The 27,725-nt window shown below is 39.3% G+C and overlaps 1 protein-coding gene across 1 annotated transcript; it reads left to right on the forward strand.

Annotated features, from left to right (window-relative positions):
* Positions 1-503: 503 nt before the first annotated feature.
* SLC13A4 (solute carrier family 13 member 4) lies at positions 504-27,725 on the forward strand. The gene is made up of 16 exons (XM_088141518.1): positions 504-632; positions 1,473-1,601; positions 4,471-4,607; positions 5,074-5,255; positions 6,020-6,074; positions 7,202-7,241; positions 10,521-10,598; positions 11,591-11,781; positions 16,212-16,331; positions 19,265-19,366; positions 19,685-19,786; positions 22,559-22,656; positions 23,232-23,362; positions 25,508-25,669; positions 26,793-26,930; positions 27,412-27,725. Exons 1-16 carry the CDS (start codon positions 504-506, stop codon positions 27,550-27,552), a joined length of 1,935 nt encoding a protein of 644 aa, XP_087997644.1. The 3' UTR covers positions 27,553-27,725.

Consider the following 27,725-nt stretch of genomic DNA (forward strand, 5'->3'; position numbering starts at 1 on the left):
ATTAATTGATGGTCTGTGGCAGAGCTGGGATGGGGTGATAAGTCCATCTTGATGTTCCTTGATCTCTCAGCCAGTTTCAATACTTTTGACCACAGTATCAGTTTTTGTACCAACTTCAGGGGTTGGGAATGGGAAGCACCATTTTGTAGTAGTTCTCCTTTCTCTGTGGCCAGTTTCAATTGTTTTTTGACAGGGGGAGAGGTAACACCCACAGCCTCTCACTTATGGAGTGCCAGAGGCTCAAAACTCTCTCCCCCCTCTTGTTTAACATATATATGAAACCACTGATCATCCATCAGTTTGGGGTCAGGTATCATCAATTTACTGAAGATACTCATTTATATCTTGACTCCAGGCTGGCCAAGTGATGCTGTCCTGGCCCAATGCCTGGAGACTGTGGGTTTGGATGGCGAAGAACAAACTCAGGCTTGCAGCTGACAAAACCAAATTGCCGTGTTTGTTTTCTCCTCCAGGTTCTGGGGATATTCCATCTTTAGTCTTCAATGGGTTGTACTTCTGTGGGGGTCTTGGATTCCCAGCTCTTGCTTAAAGAGCAAGTGACAGCTGTGTCAGAGGGCCTTTGCACCAGCCTGTCTGGTGCACTAGTTATGCCTGATCCTGGGCACTTCACTGTTGGATTACTGTAATACACTCTACGTGGGGCTGCCCTTCAAGATCAGCTACAGCTGGACCAAACAGCAGCATGGGTAGTGATGGGCATGTACGCACACATGTCCCCATTGCTTTGGCAGTTGCACTGGTTACCAGTCAGGTTTCAGATACAATTCAAGGTCCGGGTTATCACCTATAAATACTTCATGCCATACAGCATGGCTACCTGAGGGATCACATGTTTCCATATGTTTCTGCCCATCTGGTAAAGTCAGGTAGAGAGGGCACACTCCAGGTCCCATCAATCAAACAATGTTGTCATGTGAGAGCCAGGAAGCATGCCCTCTGGGACAACAACCCCCCAAAGATTCCTACTGTTCCTACTTTATAGACTTTCTATAAACTGTTAAAATCTTGGCTGTTCTCTCAGGCCTTGGGATAGGATGGTTGTCAAGTCTTTATAGTTTTTTGTCAGGGGGAAGGGAATATGGAGTCGGGCTTCCAGTTGGCTGTATTCTTTCCTGATATATGTTGTTTTGTAAGCCTCCCAGAGCTGCCTCAAAACTGAAATAAATAAATAAATCCTTTAAGTTTGCCCCAAGTGTATACGGAGTGTCTCTTGAACCCGACCAATTTTTTAAAAGATTTTTTTTTATCCCATCTTTATTATTTTTATAAATAACTCAAGGCGGCGAAAATACCTAATACTCCTTCTTCCACCTATTTGCACAGCTTGCACAGCTGAAGAAGCAATCCATATCCATAACATTTAGACATCTCAGTTGAATCATTTCACCAGCCAGCAGCTGAAGTTCAGAAGGTTCCCATGACCCTAACTGTGCCTTTATTTCTGCCCCCAGGAAGCCTCGTGTGCCTATGTGCTGATCGTCACAGCAATATATTGGGTATCTGAAGCAGTGCCCCTTGGAGCAGCAGCTCTTGTTCCTGCTTTCCTCTATCCACTGTTTGGCGTCATGAAGTCCAGTGAGGTCAGAACTGTGTACTTTTCCTTCCAGTGATAAGATCAAGCTTTCAAGAGTCACACTCTTGAACCACCATGTCACCTTCTTGGCAGCTGTAGCTTGCTGTGGCTTTCCTCTGGGATGTTTTCTCAACTTCCTAGTTTGGTGTACAGCCCTGAGACTTCCTGATCATCCCCCATTTAAGTATGAACCAGGCCTGACCCTGCTTAGCTTTCCGGAATCAGCAACAGTTGGCTAAGTTAATTCACCCAAGTAGAAACATCCTTTCCTGAATTTATAGTTAATGATTGGTGGCCATCCCTGGATAGTAAAAATACATAATGACCTTATTACTTGTTAAAGTATCCTCAAGTCACTTTTCTTTTTTTTAAAACACAGGTAATGTTTCTTGTGGTTTCTTTGCTATAAAATGCAATAAAGGATGCTTTAAGGAGTATAGGGGCAAGCTCTTTTTTCCTTGTTATCCTGTTATTTGGGTCTTTTAGGCTTTAGATCCTGCAACTGTCTAATCTGATAAAGGGAACCCACTGAGAGCTGGCACCATTTGTGAAAACTGGGCCACCTTTTAAAGTTTGCATTTATTATTTGCATTTCAGCCATCATAGTATTAGATAATGTTGTGTACATTTCATTTGTTAATAAATCCTATCTGCCTATATGGCAAATAAATGTTCATTGGACAATTAATAAATAGCTCACTTTGAGACCCCTAAACATGACCTTTGCCAGAGCAGTTACATGACCACACGAGTTCATAGTAAATGTGCCCTTCTATGTCCATGAATACCTGCAGAATGGAAAAAGATTCAGCTGAAAAGCACTGGATCTCCTGCAGTGGGAGGTTAATGGGAAAGCCATGTCTGTCATAGCTTCTTCATTCTCACAAGTCATTACGTGATGAACTTGCACCACTGACACTCATTCTCAAGTGTAATTATTTGCACTTATCGAGTTTAAGATAGCATCTTGTTGATACAAAGAAAGCAGTGACAGACAGAATAATGGATGACCCAGTAATCAGACAGCCATGTCTTCTGTCTCGCCAAAGATATCACAATATTAGATATTGAGTTGGAATGCCACGTATTAGGAAAGCAGCATTCTTAAGTTATACATTTCACTGAATTCCATGGGGCTTGCCTGGTTCATATTTTAACAGGGAAGCTTGCAATCTAAATCATATGACCTGAAAGGGGAAAAAAAGCAAGCTTAGGCATCAATTCTTAAAGTAGAACCGTGGTTCTTATATCATGACCAGCTGGATACTGTTGAGAAAGCAGCCCGACAGAGAGCTAGTTGATAGCAGGGCTCATAGAATAACACTTCTTTCCTTTCAAATTCCCTCAACATGCCTGTATCTGAATGGCTGCAATAGATGGTTCATCCATTATCAGCGATGGTGTAAGAAGTATTGCATTACGACACCTCCAACATTGCTTCTCATATTTCTGGAATGAAATGCAGGCATTGCTTTAGGGAGTAAGTAAATCATCTGAAGTGATATAGGGACTGTCACATTATAGTACCGTAGCTCCTTATGTCACTGCTAGTGAAATACAAACTAGCCCTTCACCTGAGTAAACATTTTTATCTTTGTACTAACTCTTCCGAGAACAAATTAGTAACACTAGGATGTCCCTGGTTTAGAGGAACAGAGTTAAGTTACTCTGGCATACTTATTTATGCAATTATTTATAGACTTTAACAGTGGACTCCAGGCAGTTTACAGTCAAGGACAACTAAAACAACTAACTAACCTCATCTAGCTAACCCATGCACCCTGCAGAACAAATCTTCATATCTTTCCAAAGTGCTTTGTAAATCTTCTTAGAAAGCATGATGTAATTTCTATCCCCAGTAGGGCAAACCTGCTGGCAGTTACTCAGGGTCTTTGGCTTTTAAGAATATGGGCCTTTGTTTCAGCCACCCTGCAAAGGGTGAAAGGGATAAAATGGAATAAGAAAGGTTTTGTGTTGTTAAGGGATTCTTTTCAATTCTTACATTGAATTCTTTGACTTAAAAAAAAAAAATCTGCCTGGATTACCATGAAGTGCAAAGTAGGGGCTGGGAGCCTGGGAAAGGAGCAAGGGCTAATGGAAATAAGCCAAAAAAAAAAAAAAAATTAACCAAGATAGTTACATGGTAGTTTGGATATATCCATAGGTGGGGCACTTAACAAATAAGGAGACATGCTTATTTATTTTAAGACTGGAATCTTGCTAGAACCTCCAAGGAGAACTCAAGACAAGACGGACATTAAGGAAAGGAAGAAAGAAAAAGCCACTCTAAAATATTTCTCCCTAAAATTAGATGGCGGGTTTAAAATTCACTGCCCCCTAAAGGCTTTCAAAATAAAATAAACATTTTAAATTCTGATGTAATGTTAATAAAACCTACAATAGGGTTGGACCCGTGAATGTCCCCATAAAGGGAATTTTATAATGTGGATGCAAGTACTAAGAAAGATCTATTCCACGTCCTGCACATCAACTTCAGCCAAATGGGATTTTATATGAGCCCTGCTCTGGAAATCTTTTTTATTGGAGAAGACCAATGTTTGTTTGCTTTTTATACAAACGAAAAGACCAAATTATTTGGTGCCTCAAGTTATTTTCTTAACACCATTGGTCTTCTCCAATAAAAAAGATTTAAGAAAATAACTTGTGCCAAGACCATGGTGGGCTTTCAAGAGCAAATCTCTGGTACTCAGAGCCTCATTTAACCCCCACTCAGAGAAAGTGGGGATTAAATGCTGCTCCCCAGAAATGCATCCCAAAACATGGAAATGACATACACCCAATTTCTAGGGGACTGTAAATGATATGCACCTAGTTTACTCTATCTATTTACCTGCCTCAACTTCAACTGTCTATAGGTAGCCGCTGAATACATCAAGAACACCACATTGCTTCTTATAGGGGTTATCTGTGTGGCAGCCTCTGTTGAAAAGTGGAATTTGCACAAACGGATCGCTTTGCGCATGGTTATGATGGCTGGAGCAAAACCAGGCATGTGAGTGAATTGGCTTTTTCTGATGATGGTCTTTAGCCAGCCAGTGTTCTGCTACAAGAGAATAACCAATGGATAAAGTGCACAACAAACATTTGATAAATGCATAATAAAGGCATTTTAAAGATACAAGTACATTATGGTAAAATAAGTTTAGAAAACATTGTCATCTTTATTTCTCTTGCTGCTTGCTCTCTTATTGTCTCTGCCTGTTTACTCCGATGCTTCTGTTTTACATTTACAGAGGTTATCAAGGGTTCATTGATTCTATTATAAATAATGGGCATATGAAGGTTCCTTTCCTCTGCAGCAGATTATGTAGACCACACAATGTGGATCTCTGCTGTAGCATTTTTGAATAGCAAGAAGTAGAAAACATTGATTATTTAACCAAATGTTAAACTATAAAGAAGAGGACAAAGAGTTTTTAACAGTGCCCCCCAACTGATTCTTCTTTCCTGAACTCTAGGCTGCTTCTTTGCTTTATGTGTTGTACGACTATCTTATCCATGTGGCTTTCCAACACATCCACCACAGCTATGGTGATGCCCATTGTAGAGGCAGTTCTTCAGGAGCTTGTGAATGCTGAGGAAGATCATGAGATGAATGGCACCACAGGAACCCCCATCCGGGAAGACAGAGAGACAATAAGTATGTGATAATCCTCATTGCTTTTCTAATTCTTCTAGAGAGAGATAAGCACAGTCCAAGTCAAGTCATATCTACACATGCCCTCTGCATTCACCTAAAAACTTGAAAGAGAGTTTTATTCATGGTGGCTTGAATATGATCTAGAACCCTAGTGAACCATAGCTCCAGACTGCACAAAGACCTGGACTTGCATTCCAAGAAAGGCAAGCTCAGCTTCCCTTCAGCTTTCCAGCAGAAATCATGGAAACTGGGGAGACAAAACAGCAGAGTCAGCATATATGCCCAATTTTAATCTCCAAATGTGTTTATCCGAATAAAGGAACAGGTCTAAACTGGCTGGAAGAGCTAGTTTCATTCAGAAAGATAAGGCATCCAGGACCCAGATAAGAGGAAGCAAATCAGATAAATGAAGCATATCTGATGAGCAGCTGATTCCAGTTGTTTCACAAATTAGTAACAGATTGGAAGAAAACAAATCAATACTCCACAATTACAAAGATCTTTCATGATCCCCCTTAATTATCATGGAGGACAAGATTATTAATAGCTTATCAGTAGCTTTAATCAACTTGAGAGGGGTCAGCGGGCACATTTGGAATTTTGAAAGCGTATTATAGGCTTTTTAAAAAGTGATTTTCATCCATCGTTTTATTTTCTGAGAATATCTCTAGGGTGTATGTGGGGCCCAGAGGCTTTGCTGGATAATCAAGAAATGTTTGAGACTACCCTAATCCTCCCTCCTTTTCTTGTTTCTTTTCTTTCAGGTCTCGGTGAAAAACATGGTCAAGGCTCCCTGGAGCTCATTTTCATCAACGAGGAGTAAGAATGAAGCCTGTCCAGCTCTAATGGACATTTGAACCCTTTCAGGTCACAATGAGATAACATGTAAACCAGGAGCAGAAAATGAGAGATTATAAAGAGAGATTTAGAGGCTGGACAGGTTTAAGGGAGGGAAGAATTACATGTGTTGTTTTGATGTTTATGGAAGGAAGGAAGGAAGGAAGGAAGGAAGGAAGGAAGGAAGGAAGGAAGGAAGGAAGGAAGGAAGGAAGGAAGGAAGGAAGGAAGGAAGGAAGGAAGGAAGGATAATTGGAAAAGATTTTTTCCCCTGAGGTGGAGGACAAAACCAGGTATACCTTTTATTACATTGCACATACTTGGTTTTTAGTTAAATTTAATATTCAACAATTCCCTCTCTGCCCCCAATTTTCACCAGAATTTTCACCAATGAGAAAGAAAATCAACTTGATAGAATCTCCCTCCCCAAGGGAGCAGTATAGTGGTTTTTTGTTTTGTTTTTTAAACTTCCTTGATTCCTTCCCATAATCCCAAGACCAGACTCTGCTCCCCACCTTGAAAGATTTCCCACTTGCTGATTAAGGTGAAGGGGAGCAATGACAGTGCAAGATAGATGGAGGAGGAGCTGCTCCTTCCTTCTCCATTCCATCACATTGTACTCCTTTTGCATAACTCAGAACTAGAACAAAACAGAAGTGGAATTGCATTGGGATGCAAATCTCCAATGACCTTTCTGTAAGACAAAACAAAGCTGAGATGGATTTTTAAAAACTGTGTTTGCAAAGACATTTTTGTAAAGTCACAGTCTTCTCTTCCAATATTGCAATGGTTTGGGAGCTAACAGCAGCTTATTGGAAAGGTGCAAATGGCACAGCTATTCCCCATTCTTTTATGTGCTGGAGAAAACAAGGCTGAGAAGAAGCTGGTCTCCTCTCACCCTTTGTTCTCACAGGCAAGGCAGGTGTTCAGGTGCATGTTTGACCTTCTTAAACCACTTGCATGAACCTGAGCATCAGCCATTCATTGCAAGAGTGCTGTGATGACAGAATTGGATAAAGACCACCATGATTTCCTGGGAGCATATGCTATGGCACACCAAAGATTCAATATGATGTTTATCCTTTTTTATTCTCCCTTGTTATCTATAGTGCTACAACTGCTGACTTCAGCTCTCTGATGCAGTCCAAGGTATTTTTAGAGGATGAACTTGTGCTTAAGTAACTCTCTACATCTCTTACAAGGAGTAGTAAAATAATGATGGAACAATCCTCTCCCCTGCTCACCTGCCTGTGGTCTTCATAGCAGACCACCTTGCCTCTGAAGATGCCAGGCGCAGTTGCCAGAGAACCATCATAAAATCTGTTGTCTAGACCATGGTCACTAAGCCTTGAAGCTCCACACTGCCCAACAGATACCGGCTGTGAAAGCCTACACCAGTATAATCTGTTGAGGAGTCTTTGATTTGCATTCCTATACTCAACAGGGGGTAGATTCAGAAACCTAAAGCACACTTCCCATATTCCATTCTAATATAAGCTTAAACTGAATTAATAAATTTAGTGTCCATATCGATAATCTGGCCTAATTTAGAGTTCTATCCAGTTCTAGAACTACATATTTAGGACACTGGCCTTAATATTCTCCTAGCTGTTCAGGCTATATCTCCACTAATCTTCCATTTGCATGAAGATGGCTTGATAATATGGGATTTGTAATTCAAAACAATTGGGTTGATATAATACCTTTTCCTGGTCTGAACTACAAGTATTGATATTTGGGCTGAATCTGATTCTCCTCCCCCATCCTTGAGGTTCTATTTGTGGGTGGTTAATCCACAAATAATTAATCTGACTGAGTTTGTCAACAGGATATTCACATTGTAATTATTCATGCTGTTAGATGGACTGTTCTTTCTGTAGGCACTGACTGTTCTTTGGCTATTGGGTTGATGGGGTAGAAATCTCTCTAACTGCAAATCCATCTAAAGTCATCTAAAACCCTGTGATTCTCTGGGGAAGCTGATGAAAGCCAATCTTTGTTAAAGTTTTTATTAGCAAATAGTCTGGAAACAGTTTATGTCATTCTTACTTACATCCCTCCCTATTTCATGTTACTTTTAGATCTATAGATGCTATAATTAGCATCTATAGATCTAAAAGCTCAGGTACAGACACCTTTCTCAGGCACACACACACAAATGCGCGCACACACACACAAGGCTATATTCATTAAGCCATAATGATTTATTTGTTGTGGCTTAGTGCAATGTGTGACTTTATTCTATAAACCATGATTAACAGAAGACCCAGTTTAGGCAGAAAATAAGTGCTGAGAATCCAATCTAAATACCTCTTTCACAGCTGAGAGTACCAATGAAAGAGTGTTCAGCAGTGACCTGCTCTTTGCCCTGCCATGCATCGGCAAAATGGCTTCTTTGTTCCAGAGTGAAAGCATACTGTGGTGATAAGAGCAGTGAAGAATACTCACTTCTTCACAGTTACTGTGCTGGCAGACTTGTCTTCAATTGCTGCATTCAAAGTTACTTGTTCCCTTCTCAGGAGGGACAAGAATGAAGGGCTACTCTGTCACGTCTGCAAATTTCCTCACGGATAAAATATTTGCATTTGCTCAAATTTGAATATCACTCTAGGCAGGGTGTAGCAAAAGCACCTGGGCAATGGTAGATGCTATGCATGCCAAAGTAACATCTCAAATGGAGGAGAGGCAACAGTGGGAGAGAGTCATGCATGATTTGTGCAAGGAGTTTGAGCTGGAGTGAAGGAAATGGGAAACTAAACAAGAAGGCCAGGAGAGGGCTTTCAAGCAGCTTGTGCAGAAGCTGAAAAAGGAGGGAGGGAGATTGGATGGGAAAGAGTTAGAATGGAAGGGAGAATCTGAGAGACAAGATGTGGGGGCTGAGGCCACAGCTGTGCCGGTGAAGTTACATAGGATGGAGTTGGAGGAGGATCCTCAAAATTATCTAGCTACGTTTGAGTGGGTGGCTAGAACACAAGGCTGGTCAAAAAGAAGCAGGATAGCTAGATCAGCTCCATGTTTGGCTGGAAGAACTCTATGTGTGTTCATGCGGTTGCCAGTAGCTCAGGCAGGAGATTATGATGCCATGAAATAGGCAATTCTCCAACACTATGAGGTTACTCCTCAGACTTACAGGCAAAAGTTCCAGGGCCATGTGTTCTCTGCAAAGCAAGACTTCCATGAAACATGGGCTAAACTGGAGAAGGCAGCTACTAATTGGTTACAAGTGGATGTCCCAGGCAGAATTGTGTATAATCTATTACAGCTGATAGTGCTAGAGCAGTTCACAAAGATCCTACCTAGACCTATTCATTTCTGGGTACAGAAGCACCAGCCAGAAACTGGGGAGGAGACTATATGACTATATATAAGACTATGCAGCAGCCCAAAAGGCAAAGAAGGCTGCCAGAGAAGTGGCAGTTGGTGAAACTGCTATTTGTTAGTGATAAATTTAGGTCTACCATGGTTCTGTATGGTTCTATAGGTCTGGCTTTGGGGATGGGGTGGGGCTTATTCTCCCCTTAAAGGAGCAGGTTCTCAATTAGGGGGGATCCTCCTAGACTCATGGCTTTCACTAGAACAGATAGAAGCTGTGGCTAGCTTTGGCTGGTATACCAATTACAGGCCTGTCTGGATTGGAATCATAACAGTGATTCATGCCCTTATCACCTCACATCCAGACAATTGTAGCACATTCCACATGGGGCTTTCTTTGAAGGTCACTTGGAACCTTCAGTTGGTCCAAAGTGTAGAGTCCCATCTGCTAATCAATGATAACAGATTTAACACCGGTATATGGTCACCGCCCTGGCTGCCAATTTCAGTTCATATGGCTTGACTCCTAGACATTTATACAACCACCTCTCCCATCAAGATCTGGCTCACTCTGAGTGCTCTTGTAAAGAGATTACACTGGAGGGGGTGGGGGTGTTGGCCACACTTCTTCTCAGTGGCTGACTCTACAGTTAGGAACACTTTGTAATTTGCCTCCTGAAATACAGAATGCCCCAGACTTCCTCTCCTTCAGGAAGATGTTTAAGACCTGGTTATTCCACATTGCATTTGGATGCTAATGGCGTGTGGACTGCCTAGGAAATTTCTTCTTCTTTGAAAGCATTTCAGAATCAAAATCCCTCTTACTAAATTGAATGAGAACTACTAGGAAAATGTATCCCCTTCCTCCCATGGACAGTATCAATACAATCTATGCTCTTCTAAATTTCATTACTCAGAAGAAAGTAACAGAAGAAAAAGGTCATGAGTGTGTTGACTTTCCAGGAAAATACCTTCTTTACACTGAGACTTGTTCTTAGTAGATCAGGCAGTTGTTTTGACCAAGTTGCTAGACAATTTACCTCAGGGTTGGGAGAGGGTGCTGATTGAAGAAGATGGAAAGGGATGTTTTCTAATAAAATAATTTTTGTCCCTCAGAACATGAATGGGGTACACATGATAGCCAACACAATCGGAACAAAGAATTCCAGAACGAATGGGCAACATCTACCCCAGGTGAGGACATTCTTTTGTGTGGAGACAAACAATAAGTCCAGGTTCATCTACTCTTCCTCCAATAAGGTTTACTTTCTGAAGTTAACTAATCACATCATAGCTTATTTTGGGGATCCTGTGGCTCCAGCTAGCTAAAAATGGAATTAAACTTAGCCCGCTCCAGGAAAAGGATTAAATTCAAACATGCTGCAATTTCATGGTTAACCACAATAATTTCCTGTGCTGTAGTAAGACAAACATCTCCTGATGCCAATTCTTTCAGAGTTTTTTAATCAGAGTAGACTTCTTGTTTCAGTGCAGTTTACTAGTTGTGCTGTCTAATGACTAGGCAGTGTAGCAGGAACAGGGGTCTAGATCCAGTGCATTATAAGTACAAAATGGAGTATGGAACTCAGTGGCTGGAAGAACAAATAGACTGACTTAAGATAAACATGTTTTTAATGTTTCTGGACAGAGTACATTCAATGAACCATTGGCCAGTTTGCAAAGCCAGAACAAAATAGAGTCTTAGCTTTCAACTTTGTGTTTAAAGATTTTCTTCATAAACAAGGGCGAAAAAATCACTTCATCCTTTCCTTTCATAGAACAAGAGTGACCTTCTTTATCCATTCATCTTTCCTGTCTCTCTGTTAAAAATGTTGTACATTGGCTAATAATAATAAAGTAAGGATAAAGCAGCATTAAAAGAAGTAAATAAATAACACAAAAACATACAAAAAAGAATTAGCATTCATTCAGTTTTTAAAAATCAACTTCAACAAATCAGCAAAAGCATCAAAAATTCAAGCAGGTTGCGCTGAACTAGTAAATATAAACATAGACAACTGATTCTATTTGTAGAGAATAGAATAGAGAATTCTGGGAGTTGAAGTCCGCTCATCTTAAAGTGGCCAAGTTTGGACAACACTGGTCTAGAAGAATGAAAATTGGTTTCTATTTTTTTTTTAAAGCAAACAAACATATATGATGTGGGTATTTTTTTTCCCTCCCAGGCTCAAATCCTTGTTCTGCCATCCCAGCCTCAAAATTTGGATCAAGATAGCAAACAACAATATCCAACCAAGCATGATCATATGGTCTGCAAATGCCTCTCACTGAGCATTTCCTATGCGGCAACTATTGGTGGACTCACAACCATCATAGGCACTTCCACCAATCTCATCTTCCTAGAGTATTTCAACAAGTAAGTATTAATACACTCTGAGTGAAGCTGATGTGAAGACATGGGTGGTTGGCCTGATCCTGGGCATAATTTTTTCTTATCCGTTAGTTTCACAAGATATTTACTGTAAATAAAGGAAACTGGCAGGCAAGATGTTCTTCCCACAATTTTATTTATTTATTTATTTATTTATTTATCATATTTATATAATTGCTAAAGTAAGAAGAGACTTCCATCACATCATGATCCGAGGACTGGAAATGGTATCCTAGAAGGAGAATTTGAGGAAACTGGGTGTGTTTAGTCTTTAGAAGAGAAAACTGAAGGAGGATACGATCACACTTGATGGAGTGAAAAGGGCTGAGATTTTTTTTCTCTACTGTATTGTTTTAAGAGTGCAAGAGACAAAACAATGGCTATAAGTTAGAAAAATGGCAGATTCCATCCGAATGTTAAGAAAGAACATCTTAAAGATAACAGTTTGACAGTAGAACCAATTATAAGAGAATGGGTGAGCTCCATCTTGCTGGATGTGTTCAAAGAGAAATTAGACCGTCATTGATTGCAAATGCTTTAATCTGGAATCTTGACTGAGCAAAAAGTTGGATTCAATACAATCTGTTCCAGTTCTATGATTCCTGTTTTCTGCAAATGGTGACACAGCAACTAATGGAGCTCATCTACATAGAAGGGGTCACATCTAAGACTATGAGTTTGATGGAAGATAGGAGAGCACTTGAGAAGCCAAGAAACCAGTGAACTGAAGTTTTGTGTCCTTTTCCTCATCTGTTTTATACTCTTCCCTATTACAATAGAGTTCTAAGTAGGGATATCATGAGTATAGCATGCAAAATCTAGATGTATGTAATACTGTTCACATGTGTAGTCACCTCAGGGTGGTGAGCAATCATAAATCACAATCACAAAGCAATCACAAAGCCCCAAAGTTGTGTAAGCATTTGATTAGACAACACACAGTGGCATAGGATGAACATACCTGATGAATGGATTCTTGGTGTCCTCTGAGCTTGGTTGTTTTCCTGTATCAACAATGAGCAAGAGAGTGAAAATTGCTGGTTGTTTACATATAGTGGCTTGCCCTGCAGTCTTGATTGCAATGTGCTTTCTTTCTTGATAGTACTTGATTAGGGTATTTATGTTAAAAGATTAATCTGACAAATCAAGCAGATTAATAACCAGATAAACAATGCACTAATCAATGAACCATCAAACCACATTCCAGCAAGACTGGCAGGGCAAACTACCATATATGAATAACCAGAAAACTTTACTCACCATTGCACTGATGACGTTATCTAGCTTGATAACAAAATGTCTACAGGAAAACAACTGAACTCAAAGAACACCAAGAACCCAGCAGTTCAATCCTGAACTACATATATTTGCTACCATTGAATACCTGGCTAATGTACTTTACATCATGTTCTCCTTTTTAAAAGGAAATATTGGTACCATCTCCTTTCTGCATTGATTTTTTTTAAGTCCATAAAAAAAAGGCATTTTTACACATTTTTCCTAAATGCACACATTTTTGTATGCAGTTTTTCTCTACCATATCCTTTTTTTCAAATTTCAGTTCCTTAAGATATGTTTTATAAGCAATGTCTCCTAGGTTATGCATTTTGTATGCATTTCTGAAGAATGAACAGCATCACAGAAATCAAAATAATTCAAAATCTGAAAAAGAACCTTGTTCCAGTTCACTGCTTAGTATATGAACTGTGAATAAGTTGGTTTGTATGAAAATGAAAAAAAAAAAAAGTTTCTCACCCATCCCTTGAAAGCTCAGACCCTTTGAGAGTTAACATCCTGTAGAAACTCCTTCTAAAGCTTGCACTGATAAAGTACCTTTAGCAAAATATAAGTTCTGAACTTATTGATGGTCCCTTCAGTATAGTCCCCAGGTTAAGAGTGCCCAGTTTATGGATGACTCATAGTTAAGAATGCAGCCCACTATAGCAAAATGCGAGTTAAATACACAATGATTCAAGTTAAATGCACAATGGTTTGAGTTCATTACACAATACTACTTATACAGCATTATACAATAATACTGTTCCAGCTTACATACAAATTCGACTTAAGGACAGACTTTGGGAATGGATGTCGTTCTTAAACTGGGGACTACCTGCTTGTCTCACAAAACCCAAGAAGCTAAGATTGCATGAGAAGCTTATGCCTTCCAATTATATATGTCATGACGGTACAGCTACATCACAGATACTTCAACAAGATGTTATTTTTCTTACATCTCAAATATTTTCATTAGTCTTTGTATAAGCTTTGCTCCTGATAGTCCAAGCTAGCCATATCACTTCAACCTAAGTTCTCCCATATTTATTATGGTAGTATCTAGAGCACAAATTGCCTTTTCAAATGTCCTACTAAAATTATGGCCAATGGGGAAGAAGAAATTATCAAGAAATTCCTTAAGGGCAGGATTCCCTAGGAATGGGATTAATAGTTAAAGCCATTCCTTGCATCTGATGAAGTGAGCTATAGCTCACAAAAGCTTATGCCTTTTAATAAAAGTCAGAAAAATGCTATTAGACTTCTTCAGATTTTTGGTTCCCATAGGCTGCCACGGCTGTCTTCCTACAATGTCTACCTTGGCCAAATTGTAACTAAATAAATATAGGACGCCACACTCTTTTCAAGAGAAATTCTCCAATGCTCCTCTGAAAGAATTTCTAAAGCAAATTTTCTTTCATCAAGCTGCATGACAGCTAGTAGAGAGATGCAGGATTTCTATGCCCAACACTAGTTATCACCTTTATTGCAGGCCCAAAGGGCTCCCTGCAAAGTAATAATATTCCAAATGCAAACTTATTATGTTATTTAATGTAGCAAATTATGTAATCAATAGATGGCTAATTAATGAAGTCAAAAGCATAACTTCAAAAGAACAAAAGGATCTGATTGTTATGAATATTTGTTTGCAAATGTATTTCTAAGAACTAGAGAAAGATAGGGAACATGAAATGTTTGAGAGGAAGAGCAGAATTTAAGGAAAATGCTCCGAATCCTTTTCCTTTTTAAATCTCCCTTTAAGAGCATTAATAATATGCAGTTTACAAAATAAAGCAGAAGCTTTTTCTTTAATGTGTGACGATATAACCCAAAAGTCAAAGGCTTTTATCATTTCTGAAGTTTACTGAAAGTGTTACACTAATGAGGGGATATCTGCTTTTTTGCTCATGTGCTTATAAACTCTGACAGTGACGCTAGTGAATCTGGGAATCAAGCTGTTTCTCATTTCTGCTTGTTTCTGGTAAAAGAGCAACCATGAGAGGAGATACAATCAAGAATGGGGCATACAGGGAGGGGTTTAAAAATCATTCCATTTCTCTCTTTCTTTCTCTCTCTCTTACACACACACACACATACACCAACAACAACTAAAATTGCCCTTTATCCAAAGTTGCTAATTGCCAACAGGCACTTTTCTTCTGGGAAAGTGGTAGGGCAAAAGGATAGTATGATTTTTTTACCCTGGTCAGTTTCTACCACTATTACAAATTTTATCTAACAGAAAGAAAACAGGACACATGAAAATATGGGAGCTGATCTTACGCATAATATCCCCACCCCCCACCCGGCAGAAATAGCTCCATTTCTGTCTTTTCAGCAGAAAGTGAGAACACCTACAAGGGGTTCTAAGCATATTCTAAGCATTCACATGCTTTTGAGTTCTTCCCAGCTTCAGGAACCCTACCTGATAATGAGAAAGTATCTAAACATGATCCACTAGCCAAACACATCTGGAAAACCCAGCCTATTTGCTATAGAAAGTTCAAATGGAGAAGATGAAGTTACCAAGCATTGAACTGTTAGTGTTAAGAAAGAAATGGCTGGCTGGGAATTCTGGGAGTTGAAGTCCACATATCTTAAAGTTGCCAAGGTTGAGAAAACTGTACCAGATTGTTACTTTTCATAAGCATTCCCTCAGTATCCCAATAAATCAATGTTGCTCATACAAGGTTTAGCTGGAATAGGTAGCTTTCAATCTTCTTCTTGGCTAGAAAGATGTAACAGACACTTTGGGTAGGTGAATTCAATTTGCATTCTGCAGGACTTCATCAAAAAGCCTGCCGCTACAGCTAAGAGAATCATCACAGGGGAAGGCATTTCCTAATGTTTGCATACTCAGTTGCTAATCTGACCACTAAGCTTTTCTCCTTTTCAATGCATCAAACTTTTTTCTTTCTTGTCTCCCCTGTGCACCCCCCCCCCCCCGCCCCCAGTTTTGGTCTTCTTCCCTTGGGAAGAGACTGATGAAACAAGTAAAAATATTGTAACTGTATTACTGTAAAAACTATAAGGTCACTCTAAGGTAGAGTAAGAGTCATAGTGAATTGGTGATGCTTCAGGAAGCTTGAGGAAGCTTTAAATAAATTGATTGTGAATACATTTTTTTCACTTCTTCACAGCCATTACCCAAATGCTGACGTGGTGAATTTTGGAACCTGGTTCTTATTCAGTTTACCTATCTCTCTCATTATGTTGGTGTTGACCTGGTTCTGGATGCACTGGCTTTTCCTTGGTTGCAAGTAAGTGAATTCTGCCCTATCTATGCAGCAGTCCTCAGACTAGAGTAGGAGACAGAAGGCATTCCCCGTCCACAGTGCGAGTGTTAAATCATGCTAGTATTACATTGACAACGTCCCAGTGTCCCCTCTGGAAAATCAGATCTGTGAACTGGAGGCCAAGGACCGGCATCAGCAACTATCAGACAATATATTCACAGTTACAGCTACCACAGCTGGGCTGTAAAAATACAGATGTCTACTAAATCAGGACACAGAATTAGGAAACAATTTAGTGGCTGGGATTTTTTGCAGCCCAGTTCTGGTAGCCTGAATGATTCTTGTATTCTTCTGTTTTTAATAGCAGGTTGCATTTTGAACTGTTTTAGATTTTGAATCAATTGTTTTAGTTTTGTTTTGTTTTTAAGGTAGCCTGTTTTGCAACACTGAGGCTTATTATAAAGAAAGAAATTGTTTTCATGCTAGCAGTTGGCAATGACCTCTAGTTGCCATTGGCCTTATCTGGCATAGAAGGTGGAAGGGCCCCATTCAATCTCCTGAGACATTTTGTTTCCTAATAAAAATAGGATATAACAAATCAGAAATATGTATACTTTTGCAACAAGTCTGAACATGATTCCTCCACAAAGAGCAGTTGTATTTTGAGCTGCACTGCCAACCCTAAATTTTTTTTTTTTAGTTACAAAATGCAGATTCTGAGGCTTATTAATCTGTAATTCTGTTTATTGCAGTACATTCAAAAATGTATTATACTGGAAACTTGACATAGCAATAATCCAAAAGCTGGAATATACAAAGAAGCACAAAGCCATGTTGTCTGTTCCAAGTGATGGGACAGATATGGCAGTAGAAAGCTGAAAGATAAGATGGCGCATAGAACAGAGATCAAGCAAAAAAAAAAAAAAAACAGTTCTTATTAAAAGAGAGAGTCCCAAGTCAGTAGAATTTCCTTCCCATGCTTCAGAAGTTGTCAGAATTGGATCAGGATAGCCACAAATGCCATTGGCCATGAGTGTCATATCTTTTGGTATGATATAAAATGCAAACCCAGAGCAAAGAGAAATGGAAAGCAAAGTAAGATTTTGGAACTGCTTCAGTTAAATCAGGATGTCTGATCTTGCATTGAAAAAGGGATCTCCTTGATCAGAAGTCACGCTCCTGATTTTCATACAGAGGGTGATGAGATGTAAAACTTTCTGTTAAAAAGCAGCACGCAAGTTCAAACTGAGATGTAAGTTGTTTGGCTTTGAGCTTCATACTTTGGTTACACTGAGAAAGACTTAAAGTATACATTGTTTACTTGCCCTGACAGTAAATAATGTGGGTTAGACCAGGGTTCCTCAACCTTGGCAACTTGAAGATGTGTGGACTTCAAGTCACCAAGGTTGAGGAACCCTGGGTTACACAACCTGCTAAGCTACACAAAGACTCGATTCATACATCATGCTAACCTATAATACATTTTGTGGTTGCTATTGTTTTGGTTTAACATACTGTATATGAACCCTGCCTTTATCATTTGTAAACCATGGTTTCTGGCTTAGCATGTTGCACCAATCCTGGCTTAAGTAGTCATAGTTAAAAAAAAGAAAAACTTAATAGTTTATCACAATACATAGAAGCTTCTAAAATGGTGACTGATTTCCAAATGCTTTACTCCAACTATAAACTATAGTCCCTGACTATAATTTAAGACAAGCCTATGTGTTTGTTAAAGTTAACGGTATGATTTAAATATTTAAGATTATCCCACCTTTTAATAACATAACCAGCCTCCAACTACCAAGACAACTTTCAACTACACATACATATACAGAATAAATGTGTATACATGTATGTGTATGTATGTGTGTATATGCATATGTGTATCTGTGCATGTGTATGTATGTGTATATAAATGTATATGCTGCCTGATTCCCAGCAGCTCTGGGCAGATTACAAATGACTTAAATCATAAAAACAAGACAATAAAAACAACAAGAAACAAAAAATGGTAGAGATGGCCAAATTGGGTAGAAACAAAAGAATACAACCTAGGTTAAAAGGAGGCTTTAGACATCCTCACCAAAGGCCTGCATGAAGAGCCAGGTCTTCATGCCTCTTCGAAACACCCATCGAAACACCAACAGGGTGGGGCTGTTCAGATCTGGGATCTCAAATCTCTGATATTACTAGATAAATAGATAGATAGATAGATAGATAGATAGATAGATAGATAGATAGATAGATAGACAGACAGACAGACAGACAGACAGACAGACAGACAGACAGACAGACAATAAAAATCAGAAGAACAATAAAAGACAGTGAATAACAGCTAAAGCCTTTACTGTATAATCTACTCCTTAGATACCCAGGCTTGGAAAACATATTTTTTGATTTGTGCAAATCATTTCAAGAGCATGTATCACAAATTGATGGAAGTAGTTTTCTTCCATGTTTGCTTTGGGCATCAGCCATGGAGAATAAAACTGCCAATGGCTACTAATCATGATGGTCTTCACAATCAGCATTAGAATGGCTGAGGAACAAGAGCCATCTGAGGAAAAGATGTGAGCACCTGGTAGGGCATTGTAGGAAACAAGAAGTTGGCTTAGATAGTCCTTTGGTCTGATTCAGAAAAACTCTTCTTAAATTGTTGTGCTTAGGAAAACTGTAATCCCAAAATGAGCTATGGTGTGAATCCAATTCATTTCAGGGAAATATCTAGAAAGGACTTTGAATAGTTTGTAGGCTAAATCTACACAGGACTTCCTTCTGTACATTTTTATTAGTACTGAGAAACAAACATATTTGGCAAACTGAATACTTTTTTCTGGCATTAATTTAGCTATCGGCAGGGTGTGGATTTCAAGGCCAATATAGATTTGTTGCAAATCTTGCTGTAGTTCCATATTCTAACTGCATTCTATTTTCACATCTCATATTATTTTCAGTTTCAAAGAGACCTGCTCAATAAGCAAGAAGAAGAAGACCAAGCGGGAAGAAATGTCTGAGAAGAGAATCCAAGAAGAATATGAGAAGCTGGGAAATATTAGGTAAGGAAGCAGATACACAGTTTGTTTACTGTATAGTCTTCACCAATCTGGTATTTTCCAGATGTACTAGAACTCCTATGATTTCCACCCAGGGTGGCAGGATGGAAGTTCCAGCTATTGCTGTTCCAGTACATTTGGAAGGTGCCAGATTGGGAAAGACCACTCATTTATATATCAATGGACCAAGATCAAAGGAACAGCATGGATGAAATCAACATGGAGGAGTTGACTTCTACATTTTGAATAGAACTAATCAACAAAATATTTGTCGGTTTTTGCTATTAAATGCTTTTTTCAAAAAAAAAAATTCCTTTCTAGTTATCCTGAGTTGATGACTGCATTCTTTTTCATCTTGATGACTTTGCTTTGGTTTACAAGAGAGCCCGGGTTTATTCCAGGCTGGTCTTCCTTCTTTGAACAGTAAGTATTTATTATTGTTAGTCACCCAGAGTCACTGGTCTGAGATGGGTGGCTTTATAAAATGAATGAATGAATGAATGAATGAATGAATGAATGAATGAATGAATGAATGAATGAATATCTATTTAGAAACACAATGTCAGGCTTCCTGACAAGGACTCAGCTGTAAATCAAAGATCTCATGATATATAACGGCTTAGTTTGACTTTTAGCTAGGCCTAGCAGAAGATTCTTAGCTAGATCAGACTCATTACTGCAGAACAGAATTTTTTTTTCTTCCTAGTGTTTTCCTGCATGTGCAGAGTCCACTTTTTTCAGATCAATCAAACGTTGATCTGTTGGTTGCAACAGGAATTGACCGACTGGCTTGTCGTCCAAGCCTGACATCAGGGGCTGAGAGAGAGTGACTGGCCCAGAGTCACCCAGCCGGCTTTCATGCCTAAGGTGGGACTAGAACTCACCATCTCCCGGTTTCTAGGCTGGAGCCTTAACCACTAGACCATTACAAAGTTTTTTTTTTTTAAATTTAATCAGAATCTACTATCCTATAACTGCAGTCCATTTTTTTTTGTCCTACACTGTCAAACAGTGGGGTATGCAAAGCACAAAAAAATGAATATGAAGAGTTTTTCTTTTTGTTTTTTGGTGGGGAGGGTGCCTTCAAGTCAGTCTTGACTCCTGGTCAGATGGGTCCCTACAGTTTTATTGACCAGATTTTCCAAAAGTATTTTGCCATTGTCTCCTTCCTAGGGCTGAGAGGAAACAACAGGCCCAAGGTCACCCAGCTGGCTTTGTGCCTAAGATTGGACTGGAACTCACAGTCTCTCTGTTTCTAGCCTGGTACCTTAACCACTACACCAAACTAGCGATCTATAAATATGAAGTACTAAGCCAATAAATTAAATATGTGAGAAATAAGAAAAGAAATATTGCTAAAACTAGTTTATGCCAACACCATTCATTATACTTTTTCATACCTTTCTATCTTTACAAATCATCCTTACTTCCACCATGTCCATGTACTGCTTCATACATTGCCTTTTGTTTCTTTCATATTTCTCACTTCTCTTTTTTTGAAGGTGTCAAAAAACGCTGTCCAACTACAACTTCTTTGATTTTCCTTCCTCTTAATCCATTCACTGTGTCTTCATTGTTTCACAATTCCATCCTCATTCATTCTCTCTATATAGCAAAACCAGTTCAGTGTACTCATTTAATACTGATCACTCACGTTTGTTCAATCCACATTCATTTAGGACTCAGTCATTCTTGACCACTTCTCTTCTTGTTTTACCATCTCCTCTTTTTAAGTTCCTCATTCCCACCACATTCAACTTACTTATAAGTTTCTCCTGACATATCTAATTCTCACTTTCATGTAACAAGATAAAAGCATGCTGTTATACACAGTTATTTTGCTTCTTTCAACAAACATTCATTCCTTATAACAGACCACATACTATCTACTAGCTTTCTACCAGAATTTGCACATCTTAAAATTTTTCCATCCATTTTCCCATTTTTAGTAAAGGGTTTATCAGTGTTCTATCATATTCACCTGTTTGCTTCTGCTTTTCACCATTTATGTATAACTTACAATTGTTCACTCTATTTTTCCTGTCACACACAACTATCTTTTTCCTTTTCCTTTTTCTCTTTCTTGTTCCCTTTCTTCTTCTTTTTTGTTTGCATGTCTTTTCTAATTATGTATTAGCTTTTAATTATGTAAAACTCTAATAAAAATATTATGAAAAAGGGAGGTGCCAGATGGTTGGTAACCTGTCTCTCTTTTCACCTTCTATAAATGTTGTTTTGTGTTTTCAGATCTTCACTAAGGTTTTTTGTGTAGCTAGAATAATGTCTTCTACTGTCCTTCATTTTTTTTTCTTATTGAAAATATTTTTAACTCTGCTTTTAAGAACTATTTTTTATGAACTCCAATTTGGAGATCTTTTTCTCATTAGTTTCTCCTGACATAGAATCCTATTCATCATTGCTCTGAGTTTGTTAAATACACACACACACACACACACACTGTATACATACACACACATACATTTCAGTGCATCCAGCTTCAGTTTCAGAACTCCAGCATTACATGATCACTTTTCCCCAATATTTCTGATGCTCCCATTTCTCAGCTGAGTTTCCCCTACTGGTCAGTACTGTCATAAATATGGATCTTTCTTGTTCCTTCCTCCACCTTTTGAATGAGAAAATTGTCAGTAACACCAGTTAGGAATTTCCTGGAAGGACCATACTAAGCAGAATGTGTCTCCCACCAGATGTTGGGGTAATTAAGTCACCATCTCTACAACTATATGTTCCTTTGAAATATCTGTAATCTGCTTTTGGAAGACACCGTCCACACTATCTCATTGGCTGAGGAGGCAATAATACAGACCAGTATCAGTACTCCTCCTCTTATCTGTTTGTTTGTTCCTTAAATCATTTCTATAACATGCAAGGTAAAATTGCATGACTTGATAAGCATTATAGAATGTCCTTGTAAACCTTCACACATAATGCTAAGCCATAGCTTGGCTCAATTGTGATATAATGTGTATCCAGGCATTATAGCTTAGAATTATGTGAAAACCAGGATGCTATGGCTTCTTTAACAAACCATGCTTTGTAAAAAAAATAATAATAATAATCTAACATTACATGTGTGTGTAGCCATAGAGGGAAAAGAGGACATGCTTCAGAGAATGAATCTATCTGCTGATTACAGCCACTGCCTGCTGAAAACTGTTTAATGCTTTTTCCTAGGAAAGGCTATCGGACAGATGCCACCGTCTCTGTTTTCCTTGGTTTTCTTCTCTTTTTGATTCCAGCAAAGAAGCCATGCTTTGGAAAAAAGGGGAAAGGTATGAGGGCTTATATAGAGAGCAATACTTGGCATGGTTTTATTTCAGCCGACATCAGTATCCAAAAATGAGCTCACACACTCAAATCACAATTGTTGGTCACAATTATATTCGTCTGTTACTTCCCAGATGGTTTCCTAGGGTGGATGTTTAGCTGGGCAAGAGACAAAAATTATAATTTGCCATAGGCTAGCAATTACAGACATTCGGACTGATCTTAGCTTGTGAACACCAAGGGCAAAAGGCAGGATAGGGAAGCTGCTGCTTTCAGATAGGGCTAAATATTAGCACTTGGCAGCCCAATCATCATGGCCTTCTGTGATAGAAACTTCTTCTTTTTTCCAACTACGAATCTATTAGCTTGGACTAGATTTTCCTAACCTGATACCTCCCGGTTACATTGGTCTTTTTGGTCTAACGTCCCTGACGGGCACCAGATTTTACTTAGACATTGAGAAACTGTTTCTTTGTAGACATTTTTAAACAGTGTACAGTGTACACCGTGTACAGTGTACAGTAGTTCATTTCACTACATTGGCAAAATAATCCAGAAAGTCTATTTCACTTTGTCATAGGTCATGTTAATGATTCTACCGAGGTTAACTCAAGGGAGCCCATAATCACCTGGAAGGACTTTGAGAAAACAATGCCATGGGAGATAGTCGTTCTGGTTGGAGGAGGTTATGCTTTGGCAGCAGGATGCAAGGTAAGGCAATTAACCTCAGGTTGCTCCCCCATGGTAATACTCGGGGCGATGAAACGCTACATCCCTAACAAAACTAAGATGCTGCTGGAGGGATGACCTTTCCCCCCCCCTCAATAGCTTCATTCCTTCAGGGAGTAGCACACTGATGAAAGCAAGCTAACTGTGAAAGCCCCAATTCAAAAGAGGATGGGTCCACCCGCTTCTCCCACACCCTTCTCCTTATCAACTCAATTTTCCCTTCCCATCTCCTTTGCCCAGTGACTACCACAGGAAGGAATCCATCCAGGAATCTGAAATAATCACATTCAAAAGGCTTTCGAAATGAGGCAGGAGACTACAATTTGCCCGGGACAACAGAACACTCATATATTCTGAGTTCCTATCACTCCATTCTTTTTCATCTTGCCTGTTCCACTTTGCTGTTTTTCATCCCCTTGTTTTCCAAATGTCCTATTAAAACTAGGCTCACATTTTGCTCTGAAGCTGATTCTTTTAAAGTTTGCAGTTTAACAGCAGCTTGGGCCAGCTAGTAACGGAGAGCGTTGGGAACTGGAGATTTAAAACGATTGAATTATTATAAGTTTGCCTCAGAGCCCCCTGAATTTGAATCTGGCTCAAAATAGATGCATTCTTGCCTCTAATAATCTGCCTGCCAGATCTCCACTCTCCATTGATAAACATACTCCTGAGAAACATACATTAGGGGCAGAGTTAATCTCTTTTATTTGAAAGGATGCTTCTGATCAAAAAGTGCCAGGGACCATTGGACTACAGTTTCTTCCTGATTAATTCGGACTGTGGGGAAAACTACTTGCTCTATGTTTTCCAGCAAGAAAGGATGCTATCATTTCCTATTAAGCAGAATTCTTTCCAGTCTCTGGTTGAACCCTTCCTTCCTGTGATTTGTTACCCCATCACCTTTCTCAGTTGCTTCTGCTTAGGAAGAGGGACAAAGCAGACAGAAACACACTTGATTCATTTTCCCCCAAAGCTTTTCCAGACTTCTTTTTAACAGAGTCTCAAGGGAAGGTAGTAAATGAGACTGGATGTTGAAGCAAGCCAAGGAGACCAATAGAGGCAAATATGTGTAGCTGAAGGTTGAACTGTGGAGTCCTTGGGGCTCTCTGAGCTTGATTGTTTTCTTGCAAACGTTTCATTGGCCGGCTAGGTAACATCTTCATTCAGTGAGGGGTTTGCTCTCTGTTTATATACTGTGGCCTGCCTTGCCAGTGCTGGTGAGGGTTGGGGTTTTGTTTTGCTCCTCTGGTAGTTCCTTGATTAGCATATGTTTGCTGCTGGATTGTGTGCCTCATGGTAACCTTTGCTTATCTGGGTGATGATTGCTGGTGAGGCGATCTTCTGGTCTTTTGTCTCTTTTGAATAGTATGTAGATGCTGTTTATCTCTATGTGTCTGTTAATTGCTGCCTTGTCTGAATACCAGGCTTCCAAGAATTCTCTTGCATGTTTGAATTTAGCTTTGTCTAAAATGCTGACAGTTTCCCAGTTAAAACTATGGTTAAGTCTGTCCATGTGTTGTGAGATGTCTTCTGACTGCTAGTTGGTGCTCGTGGATGCGTTCAGCTAGTCTTCTGCCTGTCTGTCCTACATAGTGTTTGTTACAGTCCTTACACTGTATGTTGTAGATGACTCCTGTTTTTCTTCTTGTGCTACTGGGTCTTTTGGTTTACTTAAGATATTTTGGAGTGATTTTGTTGGTGGGCAACACATGGACAGACTTAACCATAGTTTAAGGCACACAATCAAGAAGTAAACACATGCTAATCAAGGAACCACCAGAGGAGCAAAACAAAACCCCCACCCCCACCAGCACTGGCAAGGCAGGCCACAGTATATAAATAGAAAGCAAACCCCATCCCATTCTAGCACTGAAGATGTTACCTAGCTGGGCAATAAAACATTTGCAAGAGAAGAACCAAGCTCAGAGAACCTCAAGGACTCCACAAGCCGAGGAGAATCCACACATCGCATGAACAACCTAACCACCAACGCATGGGAGCATTAAAGTCCCCTTTTCATTCCTGCAGAACTGGGGATGGATGCTTGGAACAGCTACTGCAAGGACTAGAATGACCTGACCTGTTTGTTTTTCCTGCCTTCCTTTTCATACCTGCCTCGTCCCTCAGACGTCTGGACTTTCAACATGGATTGGGAGGCAAATGTTGTCCCTGAGTAGCCTTCCATCCTGGGCAGTCAGTCTACTGGCCTGCCTCCTGGTATCCATAGTAACGGAGTTTGTTAGCAATCCTGCAACCATAACCATCTTCCTCCCAATTCTATGTGGTATGGTAAGTACAGACTAGGATTTGTTAAAACAAGGCAATCCTTTAAGACAAGGGGCACATTTCAGATTTGGAGAGGGCAGCTTCCTTTTCACATGGCTAGTCACAAGATATAAAGAGATCAGAAGGCAAACAGGCAAGGTTGTTCCCCGCTACCCCTCCTACCTTCCCAGAATAGTTCATATTGCAATTTTGCCTTGGTCATTTTTTTCTGAAGCGATAGGGACATATCCAAACAAAGCACTGAACTGGAGGCTCTCACCCTTTTCATTTTTGGAAGAATGTAGTGGAATCTTGGTGAGGCCCAAAGGCATTATTGTGAAAGTGCTTGATGTTGAAGGGTAATATATCACTTTCTCATTTAATATTTAATTAAAAGCATCAAAAACAGAAAATTAAAGGCAGATGAGATAGAAAGTCCAAGGTGCCACCCAAAAAAAGGGCAGGAGGAATGATGAAACATTCCTGTTGGTGTCCTCCCATCAATGCTATAACTTATATACTTGCATCAGACTTTGGAACACAAGTACATAATGGGGACATTTGTGTGATGACATTGCTGTGTGTTTATCGTCACTTTAGCAGCACTGCAGTTTGCTATGCAGGATGGGAGCACCATGTTGCCTATGACTCATCGACCTAGAAAATCTAAGTAGGAGGCCGAGCCTATAGTCAATCTTGGATACTATATTATTATTATTATTATTATTATTATTATTATTACACTAGATTTATCTCCACCCATCTCCCCTCATAGGGGACTCTGGGCAGCTCACATAGTACAACATCTAACAATTACAGTTACAATTACAATTACAGTACTACTCTATTACAATTACAATTAAAATACATGATGATTGGCTATAGGTGGTTGACCTCCTCTTTAGATTTTCTACATGCATTCTCTTTCGAATACATGTAGATTTCAGTTTTGTCAGCACCAGTGCAGTATATTTCTCCAATATCTTGCACTCTACCTATAAAGCTCTATGGTTGAATGGAAATTTGAATCCAGATAACCTGTATCTTAGCCTAGTACAAAGCCATGTCCCTAGGTCTAATAGTATTCTTTTTCCAGTTTTGTTATGCATATTAGCAAAAAAATGAGTTTTGCTTGTTCTCTTTGTAGTCAGAAAGCCTACAGATCAACCCACTGTACACCCTGATCCCTGTCACCATGTGCATCTCTTTTGCGGTAATGCTGCCAGTGGGCAACCCTCCAAATGCCATTGTCTTCAATTATGGGCACTGTCAGATCAAAGATATGGTATGTACCAAGAACCCACAGTTAAATCAAGTAGATTTCAAAAGCAATGAAGCACATCAACAAGTTGTTGTAATATAGTAGTAATAGATTTACATTATTTGCATTTGTTTTATGATGAGTTTGAAACTATAGCTTCCACCATCACTACTACCACCACCCCCATCTCCAATCCTTAAAAAATGGTTGAGGAAAGGTCTTGATTAGAAATTAAGGAAATCTCATACAGAAAATATAGATAGATCAGAGATAGATCTAAGGATGTTTCAACCCCATTAATACCGTATTGGCTTTAGTTTGGCAAAGTGAAAATGAGGACACAGCTGGAAATAGAAGGAAATTATTTAATCCAATTAAATAGCTGGTCTAAATGCCCCCTGGATTTGGACTATGAAAAAAATGCCAGAAGCCATCCAGACCTGGCATGCTTGAACTGCAAACTCTTGTCCAAACTCATGATTGTGGTTTTTCTTTTTATTCATAGATCAAAGCTGGCTTTGGTGTCAATGTCATTGGGCTAATGATTGTTACATTGGCCATAAATACTTGGGGAATTAGACTCTTCCAACTGGACGTATTTCCTGATTGGGCCCAAGCCAGTAATAACATTACTGGCCCATCATAGACAAGACTGGCAAAAATTGCCAAATTTCAGAAAGTGGAGAAACATCATTGTACATATATTAAGCAAGGACCCTCGATTGTATATTGTTCCAGGAATGGGAATAAAATAAGAGGTAACTTTATTTGAAGTTTTCCCAGATATTACATCTACCATCTATGATTTTTATTTCAAAA

This window comes from Python bivittatus, unplaced genomic scaffold (genome assembly GCF_059951505.1).
Source record: "Python bivittatus isolate LINGU-HERP-01145 unplaced genomic scaffold, Pbiv_v1 ctg000330_np1212, whole genome shotgun sequence".
Taxonomy (NCBI): Eukaryota; Metazoa; Chordata; class Lepidosauria; order Squamata; family Pythonidae; genus Python; species Python bivittatus.